The 12,484-nt window shown below is 39.3% G+C and overlaps 2 protein-coding genes across 2 annotated transcripts in view; one reads left to right on the forward strand and one right to left on the reverse strand.

Annotated features, from left to right (window-relative positions):
- The first annotated feature begins 640 nt into the window (after window positions 1-640).
- On the forward strand, window positions 641-10,535 carry LOC103376544 (G-protein coupled receptor family C group 6 member A-like). Its single transcript, XM_008306939.1, has 6 exons — window positions 641-851; window positions 933-1,230; window positions 1,377-2,162; window positions 3,807-4,028; window positions 4,111-4,228; window positions 6,381-10,535. Exons 1-6 carry the CDS (start codon window positions 658-660, stop codon window positions 7,307-7,309), a joined length of 2,547 nt encoding a protein of 848 aa, XP_008305161.1. The 5' UTR covers window positions 641-657; the 3' UTR covers window positions 7,310-10,535.
- A 238-nt stretch (window positions 10,536-10,773) lies between these two features.
- The window catches only part of odc1 (ornithine decarboxylase 1), a 5,185-nt gene continuing 3,474 nt past the window's right edge, over window positions 10,774-12,484 (reverse strand). The window contains exons 10-11 of the mRNA XM_008306940.1: window positions 12,247-12,461; window positions 10,774-12,135 (exon numbers count right to left, since the gene is read on the reverse strand). Of these exons, the coding sequence (XP_008305162.1) occupies window positions 11,997-12,135; window positions 12,247-12,461 (354 nt within the window). The 3' untranslated portion in view covers window positions 10,774-11,996. The remainder of the gene's footprint in view (window positions 12,136-12,246; window positions 12,462-12,484) is intronic.

Consider the following 12,484-nt stretch of genomic DNA (forward strand, 5'->3'; position numbering starts at 1 on the left):
CTCAAAATTACCCCACCTGCTTCCTGTTTTCTCTCTCTCTATGAGTGGCACACATACCTTCATTTAATCACACCTCACTGAGTTGCTCAGCTGACCTGAAACTATAGAAATCCTCCTACATTCTGACAACTTTTAGGATTTTTTGTCTTCTGTGTTTTGTGGGTCCAACATCATTTGCAAAATCTAGCATGTGCAGCATTATCTCTTCACATTACTCTATTAATGGGAACTGATCAAATTACATGTAACTGATTTAACTAGAATGTAAATAACTGCATTTTAAGGGATATAATGCTCAGTGAGGATAGTTGTAATCAGCACACTGCCCTCCTGTGGATTTCAGTGCAAACTGCACCATGTTAGTTTTGGAGGTGTTGATCTGAGATGAACAAGGCAAGATATCATTCAAATTATAGTCAAATGTAGAAACTTGTTTAAACCAGTTCATCAGTTATAGATGAGCGATCATAACATTTGATTAAGAATTATACAGAACTGTGACTAAGTCCCTTTCTTTCAGCAATTCAAATCACCTTGCTGCTTTCGTGCCAGTCAATACAGAAAACAATGCAAATGATCCACAGGGGGAAGTTAAATGAGAGCTACAGTGCAGGGACCAGTTCCACTTGAGAGATGAGCACAAGTGCATACAAGTCGATGTTTCACCTGCATGTATCAACCATGTTCTTGGTGTGGATATTTGTCTGCATCACAAGTGTTTTTCACTCTTGTTTAGGAGAGAATAGTCATCTGCATGACTCCTCTCCTGGGGACATTATTATTGGAGGACTTTTCCCCATCCACTTAAAAACCAACAGAACCACGGTGCATGGAGCACCCACCTGTACTGAGTAAGTAAACGACTACGACTACAAGATTATATTATACATAAATAATTTTGGAAATTTTATGTCTTCCATTAATTTTCGCAGCTATGATTTCGAAATGTTCCTGCGTGCTCACGTAATGATACACGCCATCAAAGAAGTAAACCTGCGAGGAATTCTACCCAACTTAACCATAGGATATGACATCTATGACACTTGTGGAGACGTCAGCATCGCCATTAAAACAGCACTCCAGCTGCTGAAGAACCAGTCAGACCCTCAGAGCTGCTCACTGCCTAAAAATGATTTGCCTGAACCCAAAACGAAGGTGGTGATCGGTGAAAGGTATTCTGAAATGTCAGTAGCCGTTGCACGAATTTTTGCTCTGTCATCAGTTGCCCAGGTTTGTCTACTTTGTATTTGAGTCTAACTTTCTTTGGAAATGCACGAACATAATAAATAGAACCTGTGTTTTGATTAAAAATGAATCACTGTTGCAAAATAGATTGGGGAACTTTTTTTTTAACATGATTTTATTCCTGTTTGCAGATTAGTTATGCATCAACTAGTGAGTTGCTCAGCAAGAAGTACAAGTTCCCCACTTTTCTGCGAACAGTACCAAGTGATGCATATCAGACAGACGCCATTGTTCAGCTAGTGTTGGCGTGTAATTGGAAAACTGTGGCCATTGTGGGAAGTGATGATGAGTATGGAAAGTACGGCAGTGACCGCCTTGAGGACCTCTTCAATAATGAGACAGTCTGCATTGAATTCATTAAAATCCTGCCTGGTGACTTTCACCGAAACAGTTCATTGCTACCTGACCTGGTAAAAAAAATCCGTAACTCCTCAGCTGAGGCCATCATCTTGTTCACCAGGGATGCCTATGTTAAGATCATTATGGAAGAAGCTATTAAGTGTCGCCTCAATAGAACATGGATTGCAAGTGATTCGTGGTCCACCTCTTCACTGATCTCTGAAATGCCAGACATTGGTTTGGCAGGGCAAGTTTATGGATTCATCTTTAAGAGGAATGAGGTTCCTGGTTTCAACGACTATGTCAGCTCAGTGTTTAACGGAACTACGAACAGCTTCATCAATCATTCCCTGACTAATCCACTTTGCTTAAATCAGTCTGTGGAGAACCAAAAGAAAAACTGCTCACAGACCAAAAGCCAGCAGTGTCTGCACCCCAGCTGTTTGGCAGATTACATTGACCAGGGTGAATCTTACAGTATCTATCTGGCTGTTCAAGTGATTGCTGATGGTCTCAGACGGTTGCTGAAATGTGATAACCAGCGGTGTAAACGTGGCCCCAAATTTACAGCTTTGGAGGTAAACAGATCATACAAACCTACACTACACTGCTAAAGTATTTCTTTGCAAATACTCTTCAGACGTGTTTTTTGCAGAGTTAGATGACAGCATTTGGTGTTTCTTGTGTCTGTCTTGTAAATTTTAAGTTACAGCTACAAGCCAGTTATCTTAGTCTAGCATTAAGACTGTCAATAGGAAAACAATGAGCCTGGTGCTGTCTAAGGGAAGTGTCAGGCCTTGATTATACTCCCTTGTGAATGCACACATGAAGAGCTGCAGATACTATAGAGGTGTGTCGACAGAATGCTCAGTGCGCCCCCTACATTATTTGTGTAAGGAGCCATGCAGTGCATTCTGGTTGGTTCAAAATGTGCTTCAGGAGACGGGGTGTTGATTTTCTTGCTCCACATTTGCATAGCTGAGGTCTAGGCTACATCAGTCACAGCCCGTAAACACTCCACAACTAACTGGTGTCGATGTAAAATGGAGACAGTTCAAGCAGCTGCATGGCTTGTTTGTCACCTCAAATGTTTTTAGAAACATTTTTGTGAACTGTTTTTGTACTATAGCAGAAAAGTTATGAAAAAGCCAACATATTGGTCCAGTTTGAAATCTAAAAGCAGACAGCCTGAAGTGTTCGTATAAACTGGTGCAGAAAATGTTTGCATGATTGTTGGATGTTATAGCCTGTAAAGGCTTGTTGTGACACTTGTTAGTCCCACACATCAAGTGTCAAATGCTGGAAAGCGCCATGATCACTGGCATTACAAAAACACTCCTGTGGACACATACTATAACAACACTATTGCTTTAGGAGTCTGGTAGGACTTTGTTCTGTACATGCACAAGAAATTGTATCTACGTAGTCTGCACATGCACACTACTCACTCTGTAGTGCAAATATTGGGCTGCACGTAATGGACTGCAGAGGAATCTGCATGGAAGATAACAAAATCTCTGTTCTGCATACCCTCATGTACCTTCACATACTTGAAACCATAGTGGGTGTGCAAGGGTCCACACTGACAATAATTGTGCCATCTTACCAAGTCCATGAGAGTCTGTACAGACTTTGCAGTGGATGTCTGTGTGCAGCCATGACTCCAGGTGGACTATACTTTCCATGTTTATGAGTATGCGAGGGTCTACTTTGGTCTGGATGACATAGATTCCATCTTTTCTCCAAGTCCACACAAGTCAGTGTAGACTCTGCAGACATCCATGTGCAGCCCAAAATTGTTGCCAGTACAGTGGCTATGTTAGAAAGGCAGTAGTGTGCATGCGCTGAACATGTAGATATGAACTACTACACGTGTATGGAACAGAGTCCCTACATAGAATAATAACAAGTACACATCTTCAGTGTGCATGTTCAAAGGGAGCATAATCAAGGTTTATAAGTAGACGGAGAAGACAGTTTGCCTTTTTTGGGTGTGTTGTGCAGGTCATTTCCTTGTCTTTTTCTTGCTAGATTTCTGAGGCATTGTCGTCACCATTAGGTTCATAGATAAGCAACAGAACAAAGTATTTTCTGATATTTAGAAAATATAAATTTGGGCTTCTTGCACTTAAAATTTACCAACATTTTTGAATATCTCCTCTATGAAGTGTAAAATATGTTTTAACAGATTGTCCTGATTTTATATTTATTTGTCTCCATAGCTTCTCATGGAAATCAAGAAGGTTAACTGCACTATAGACACCACTCACATATTCTTTAACAGTGAAGGAGACCCCAGTTTGGGATATGATATCGTATATTGGAACATGTCTGAATCCATGCAGTTATCACAAATAGAAACTATTGGAGAATACTTGCCAGATCGGCCAAATGGAACAATCACAATCCCAGACGATCTTCGTAGCAAGATGGAAAATGTGACGGTGAGGTGAAAGTTTCATCCTTTATTTATTTTCCAGAATTGTTTATGGATATATTGTTCTGATTCTGTTTTGTCCTTCAAAGGTATCTGTTTACAACTGCTCTAAAAAATGTGAACCAGGACATGAATTGAAAACACATGCAAAGAAGTGTTGCTTTGATTGTGTTCGATGTGCAAGTGGAGAGTTTTCCCCTAAAAACGGTACGTGATTTATTATAAATCTCATGCAACATAATAGTAGTTGCACGAAATTAATGTTAGTCAATGTGGGGATGAAACAAAAACTGGCAGTAAATGACTATACAGGGATTGTGCTGAGGAAGGTGTCTGACTCCTGCTTTTTTTTTTTTTTTTTTTTTAAAAAGCCCACCCTTCCAGTGCTATTGGGATTTAGTGTGGAACCTGGTGACCTGACCCCAAAATTTTTCAACCCTGATAGCAGGCTTAAAATGTCAAAAAAAGAGAAAAGATTACAGACACATTTTGAGTGAAATTGCCAAAATTACGGTAATCATAACAAATGGTAGGTCCTGATTACAAAGCATTTCAGCTGCTCTCTCTAGTTTGAAACCAAGCAACCTAACTAGAGAGATTCCCCTATCCTATTTACAGATAAAACTCTAATTCGGAGATGTGTTTCACATGGCAAAGATTTATCTTTACTATACATGGTTCATACACAAAGTGTCTTTCTGATTTTACTACAGTGTTTTAAAACAACAACAACAAAAAACCTTTAAATGTACATACAATGCCTCATCAGTTTATACTAAAATAATGCAATTAGTCTTTCTTTTAAGAATAAGGTCAGCAGTTGTGAATCTACAACACAACTGTAATTTTTAAAACAATTTTAGAAGGACAAAAACTGAACAAACAGTTGCCGCTAGTGATGATACGGCGTGGATGTATTTTTACCAGGCTTTCCAAATCAAATAATGTCACAAAAGAGACTCGTCTTTCTTTAAAAAACAATAAGTCAAAGATTCAACGAAGGGCCTATGTTTTATAATGTTGTTTTAGTACTAAATATACAGATAATTTTACTGTTAAATATTATGTTAAAACAACCGTGATGTCAGTTTTGGTGATTATACAGAATAACTACCGAGATAGTATGTATGATGACAACTGTTTTTTGTTTTTTGTTTTAGCAAGGAAATGTAAAAGTAAAAGTAAGGTACAAATCAGGGGCAGTTTTCATTAAAGGTTGCTCCTCTAAAAACTCAGCAAAAACAAAAACAATAAAAAAAAACCACATAAACCTTCCCTTTTTCTGTTCCCACCTCCTCCCTAAAATAATTTTGTCCGGCCCCTATATCAGCTGGGACTCTATATACGATCTTGCTGCCATGAACTACAATAATATGCTTATGTCATGTCTAATAATGAGCTAAGCAATGGGATACTACATTTTATACCATGGTCTGGGTGAATACTCGATTCTGATTGGCTGCAGGGTGTCCATTAACAAGTGATATAGGACACCTATAAAGAAGTTCCGGTCAAATAACCTGATTGTTCTAAATTAATGCGCTGACTCAAACGGTAGTTGGTAACCGTGGCAACAGAAACTCAGAACATACGTTAATATACGTTATTTCAGTTTATTTATCACAACGGCAAGACAGCAATAACAGCTGCGGCCGACCGGTTACCTTGGCAACGCGTCACAACGAGAGACATGAAATAGTCCGCTCAGCCGCTTGTTGTGGAAAACTTACGATTTTAACGGTAAAAAACAACATTAACGTATTAATAATTGATTTAATATTTATTTAGTAATATCTTTCGTAAGTGACCATGGTATAAGCGGGATAATGCCCTTCGAGGTGTCCATTATCAGAAATTAATGGACTTCGCGGAAGCAACCGTCCTCCGCTTCGCGTCGGACGGTTCACGCCTCCGCGTCGTCCATTAATTTCTGATAATGGACACCTCGTCGGGCATTATCCCTTACATATTTAATATTTGAGGAATCAGATCAAATTACCACCTGTTGCATTATTGGTTTTATATAATGCATTCAAAAGGTTTATACACTAAAAGTTTCAAACTTTAACCCTTATATTGTATTGAATTTGATGTTCCAGTTACATTCTTTTTGTTGCCTGTCCCGTCTTAAGTTAGTTTCGCCCTCATTCCCAAACATCGTACAACTTTCCTCCCACAGTGCTGTGTTGTAATGGTGATACTGTGGTCTGGTACTTCCTCATTTATGTAAAACAAAATCTGTTTTTAGGTATTTTTTACATTGTTCCTTATCAAGGGGTTTTATTGTTCAAGATGAATAAGAAAATGTAGTTTCTTGCCTTTTGCAGTTAAAGTCACTTTGCTTTGTTTACCTCTACAGGTCAGCCGTGTAAGCGCTGTGGAGAAAATCAGTATTCACTCAGTGAAAAGAGGGACCAGTGTTTGAACAAAACTGATGAATATCTCTTGTGGTCAGATCCCTTCTCTATCATTTTGAATTTCTTGGCATGCGTTGGGATAGTTGCTACCGTTGGGTTTACTGTTCTGTTTGCAATTTATTACTCAACTCCCATTGTCAAGGCAGTTGGAGGCTACTTGTGTTTTCTGGAACTTTTTTCTCTGCTGGCTAGCTTCTGCCTTTCCTTTAGCTTTGTGGGCAAACCCACCAAAGTTTCATGCTTTTTAGGCATGCCTTTCTTTTTCATGGCCTTTTCCGTCTGCATCTCCTGCATTCTGGCTAACTTGCTTCAGATCTTGGTGGGCTTCACATTTGATCTGAACGTAGGATCCTGGATAAAGAAACTTAATCGGCCGCTTGCTGTGGTGACCATCGTCTCTGGGGTCCAGTTGGTTCTGTCTGTGTCATGGCTGGCCATACAACCCCCAACTCCTGACAAGGACATGTCTGAAAAGACTATCGTGCATCAGTGTGAGATTAGGTTCAATGGATTCATTTTAGCCATGGCAGCCTATCAGGCTTTATTGGGCTTTATTTGTTTCACGTTTGCATTCAAAAGTAAACAGTTGCCAGATTTATATAAAAATGCAGTGCTGATCACCGTCAGTATGCTGCTGGTTTTAATCATTTGGATTGTCTTCACCCCACTTTATCTCACTCTGACAGGGAAGTACAAACCAGCTATTGAAAGTGCCGCCATTCTCATTTCTAGCTACAGCGTCCTCGGCTGTCACTTGGCCCCGAAGTGTTACATTATGGTGTTCAGAAAGGAGCTTAATAATGAGAGCGCCATCACCGAGTGCATCAGGAAACATTATGAGCAGAAGGGCATAGCTGTGGTGAAATCATAATTCCACACGCATATCCTTAAATTCTTTGTGGGTGCTGTGTAACAACTGTCTGAACAGAAACACATCTTCCCATTGGGAAATCACAGCCCACAAAATGTCATATTTGACCTGAGCCTAAACCAACCTTTCATGACTTTATATATTAAATCAAAGGCTCAATATTTCTGGAAATACATATTAATTTTCTTGTGTTACATCTTTTGGTTAATGGTTCTGTGTGTAGCCTTTCAGAGCCACTAGATGTTGCTAGAGCACCGACATCTCACAGCAAAACAAACACATCGACCACACCTCTCCTCTCTCTCTACTGTCATTTACAACTAGAAAGTACATTAGATATACATTGAATGGCTTGAACAAGTTGTTGTCAGCCTGATTACCACTATTTTCTTCTGACCTGTCCTCTTTCTCTCTGCTTGTGTCTGTTCCGCTCTGTGTGTGTCTGTTTCCATGGTCCATTGGACTGGATCAGACCCATGGACGTACCCGACTGTTTTTAGTCCGTCTCTGAACAGTTTTAAGGCACTGGCTGATCGCTCAACTGCACTTTCACATTTCCAAACTGGTGTGGGGGGTTGCACTAACTCTGTTCAAAACCCAGAGGGGGCCAACAGTTTCAAAATGAGGGACCTGAGTGCACTACAGTAAAAATACAACTGGACCAAACTGCCTTTCCCCACTAGGGGTCATGTGGTAGTACAAAAAAACTAGGAGATAAGCTGCACAGATGTATTAATATTTAGAGAGCACATACTAATAAACCGAGTGCCAATTGCTGTATGTACACTGACATTTGATTTGCTTTAATCGAAATACTCTTTTCTGAAAATCAGAATCTGTTTGACATATAAATCTGTCCTCTTAACTTTAAAAATATTAAAGAATAAAGTAGCAGCATGTTCACCTGCTTAGTTCAGTTTATGTCTGTAGTTCTAAGCAGGTGCTGGCAGGCTTAGGAAAAGAAGTTGAATGTAGCCACAGTTCACTTATGTTACCAATCTGTGTGCCTACCACTGTGTTTATTCATTTGCATCGACTTTCATTGAAATATTTTTACTACCACATGACCCTTGTGGGGCTCCGTACCCTCTGACATGTTATTTGATTGCTGACAAATGGAACAAATAAAGATAGCAGTGTGGCATGTACGCTACTTTCTGCTAACAATCCCTAAATAAGCATCTGATTGACCAGAAAAAGTAATAGCAAGTGTGGTTCTGTCAAACATGAGCAAAGTCTACTAAATATCACACTAAAGTCAGTTTAGAAAGTATGCTTCTTCACATTGTGAAGATTGTAAATTGGGACTAATTTCAAACAGAAAACATTCATAAATTGCTAAAATTCCTGCCATCCTACACTCAGTAGCCCATAATGAGAAAGTGAATTAGCCATTATAAAGGTATTTAGACCAAATTGTGGTGAGTTGCAGTTTGTTTGCACCATTATCATTAAGAGGTGTCCAGAACATTACGGGAATCAACATGACTGAACAGAGATCAGAAAGCCTCACACCTGAGTAAACAAGATCCCACATTGGCAGTGCATGTCAGGACAGCAAATAGACCAGTGCAACTCTGTGTAGATCCCCATGACCAAACTGTGGTGAGGTGCCAAGGCAAGGGTGAAAAACCACTTCTAAAGCTGTTTGTTTCCAGGAGAACAATGTCCTCTGTAATTGTGAAATGGAAGAAGTTTAGAAATTGCTTGGTCCAGCACGTGACCAGAGTTGCAACGGTCCCTCTAGCAGAGCTTCAGAAGACCGCAGCAGAGATGGGGAAAACCTGCTAGGACATGGCTTCTAAAGAACTCTGAGAGCATGAGAAAAAAAGATTCTCTATATCTGACAAACATCAGGCACTGTTCATCACCTGCTAATATCTGCTCTAAAGTGAAGCATGGTGGCGGCAGCACCATGCTGTGGTTGTGCTTTCCAGGAAACTGCTCCGGGTTGACCCAAAGCATATAGCCAAGACAACATTACTGTAGCTTTGCAACAAGTTTCTGAGTGTCCTTGAGCTTTATGATGCTTTGCAGCTAATCTGTTGGTCTGAGAAGATCTGTCAGGAATAATCTGATATGTTTCTCAAAATCAAGCTGTACAAAGCCTGGGATGACTTGCACAAGAAGACCTGATGCTGGAACCACTGCCAAAGTGGCTTCTACAATTAAGGGTCTGAATACTTTTGTAAATTCAGTTTTTGATTTTAAATACATTTTAATACATGTTTTCACTTTGTCACTATAAATTATTGAGTGTAGATTGATGGCAAAATTGTCCATTTAAAATTAAATCTACAAAACAATTCATTGTACATGATGCAAAGGAGTGTAAATACTGTCTGAAGTAACTCTTTATGTGATTAGTTGAATCCTTACCAAGACTTTTTGTACTGATTAAACAAACCAAATATATTAATCCAACCACTCGTTGGCTGAAGTCTACTAGAATTGAACAAATAGACAGACAGATAGGAGAGTAATAGTCTTCTCATCTGTCAGAAGTTGAATAAATGCATTTCCCAAAAAGTTGAGTTATACTTTCATCTGTTTGACAGTCTTCACACTAGCTGAGCACACTATGCTGTTTGTACCGCCTGCTACTAGTATAAAACTGTGAAGCTGTAAATGTTCAGTCTTGCCTTTATTGCAAACTCCTGCTTCATGGCCATTGTTACCACTGCTATCGTGAGATGATTAGTAACGACTGATTGATTTTTCAGTTTATAAAGCCTTGTTATATACAACACTAAAGTAAATATAGGTGTCTGGATAAGTTATGTGATTGCTTTCATTTTTGTGTAAACCTGTAAATAGTGTATATTTTTTCTTATTGTGTGTTTTCATATTTTCACATGAATCAAAAGAGATGGGCTTTATGTCTGTTTAACTTTAAATTAATTATGTTAAATGAGTGATAATGCTTTATTTTGTTTTTCTTGTGCTGCTGCTATTTAAAATGTTCAAATAGTGATCAGTTCAATCTTCACATCTGTCCTAAATGATACGAGTCAGTGTAACGAGCCTGTAACAGCAGTGATGTGATTCCATCTCTTGGTTCTGGCTGAATTCTGAACAGTCTGTGGTCAGTCAATAGATTGTTTGGTTCAGGAAGGTAAAGATGCTGTGGCAGTAACCCTGGCATGACGATGTAAAATGGTCTGTCTGTAAATTTTGATCATATTTTCTGAATATTTCTCGGATGATTAAAGCGTGATTGTCTAAACTTTGTGGTGTGCTGCTTGAAATGTCAAAACAGTCTCCAAGACTCTTTGCTACACTTCATTTTATCCAAAAGAATAATGCTGATAAAGCATCTTTCTTCAGCCACTAGATGGCGGTCTTGTAACATCTATGACTTGCCTTCCATGGTCCCTGATGCTGAAACACATCACATCATGAACTGCTTTTAGTTCTTACACTTATGCATTAAAGTATTAGTATAAAACACAAAACATCCACAATTTGGTTCTGCACCTAGTGTTTTATTTATTAAAAAAATACAAAACTTCAAAAAGTTTCCATAGGAAAGCATTACGAAATTGCAATCCCGTCTCTTTCATATCCATTTCAAATGTAAGGTTAAACACTGCTTCTGCTTCTTATTAATATTATGAACAGAGTTTTCGCATTCTACAAGTTACAAAACATAAAAAGGTACAATAAAGAGGAGAAGAGGAGAGGTGCAGTCTGCTTTTTGAGTCCCTGTGTTGTAAGTGTTAAACTTTAAGATTTTTCATTGTTGGTGGTTTCAGTAGAGTATGCTGACTGGGACAAGGTTGGGAATCACATGCTTCATAAGTAGCTGAGATATCTAATGAGTATGTTTGTCTACACTGTCAACCTGTAGCATCATCAGCAAAGCCTATATGGTGTATTGACATGCAGAGTATAATTCCTGCATACAGTATCTCCTGTGAGACTTACAGGATTTTTTTTTTTTATACATGAAATGATGTTCTTCACCATAATCTGCAGAGAAGCACTGATAGAACAAATACACTGATAACAGAAATGACAAGGAAAAAAATAATAAATATGGTGTTGACATATCTTGAGGATTAACACTTGTGGGGTTCTGTACAGAAGTGGAGATCGTGGGAAAGATAAATATTAATATAGCAGCCATTTTTGAGGAATTAAATCACCCTTCCAACCACCTCTTTGTGAGTTACTAGCTAGGGATGTGACTTCAGCTGTTAACAGGGCAATGAAGGATCACCAGTTTACAGTTAACACTGTTCATTGCTTGTATGGTAAGCAGTCTGCTTCTCAGTTGATGGGAAACATTCATAGAAGTGGTTTTATATTTTTCTTTATCCTAACAATATTCCAATTAAGGAAATAGGTTAATATTGAAGTGTAGCGCTTAAATACTTTCAGTCATTCCCTGATATTAAGCAAGGAAAATGCAGAAACAAATTCAGTTGCCCTGTAACACTCTGCTTGGAACCCATAGAGACACTCAGAGTGTGATTCAGCCTCATTTCGTTGAGGGTTGATCCCCAGCTTCCATACAGAACACAGAAATGTGTGCAACAACATGTCCCTCTCATTCTCCCGTCAAGTAACTGGCCTTGAAAATTTCACGTACATGTGGAGGAAAGAAAACTAAAACAGAGAACTTTCTCCAATAATTAACAAAAGATGCAAGATCTGAAAAACATTGCTGAATTGTGCAGTATGTTTACACCACATGGGCCTGGCATGGCTTAGTGGCCATGTCCATGCTGCTCTCCCGGCCACAGCAGGCTGGCACTTCAAACAGGCAAGACTCCTCCGCAGGAGCTGGCATGCCCTGAGAACAGATCTGCTGCACATGTTGCCTGAAAAAATAAAAAAAGTAGATATAAGTTATATTCACTAGTGGCCTTAAATTAGGATTTTCCTAATAGATCTATTAACCAGTACTTTCAAGTCCTGTTATGTTCACTCACCAGGCAGGGCGGGACATGACATAGTGAATGTCTGGTCTTTGGAAGCCATTGAAGGTGGAGGAGGCAGCCACGGTGTAGGCACCCATATTCTCAAAAACCAGCCAGTCGCCCACCTGCATGTCTGGCAGGTTACACTGCTCAACAATGCGGTCGAGGCCATCGCATGTTGGGCCCCAAATACTGCAGGGATACATGACCTCATCTGGCTTTGGCTTCTATTAGCATTAAGAGAAAAGGG

Source organism: Stegastes partitus, unplaced genomic scaffold (genome assembly GCF_000690725.1).
Source record: "Stegastes partitus isolate 25-593 unplaced genomic scaffold, Stegastes_partitus-1.0.2 Scaffold50, whole genome shotgun sequence".
Taxonomy (NCBI): Eukaryota; Metazoa; Chordata; class Actinopteri; family Pomacentridae; genus Stegastes; species Stegastes partitus.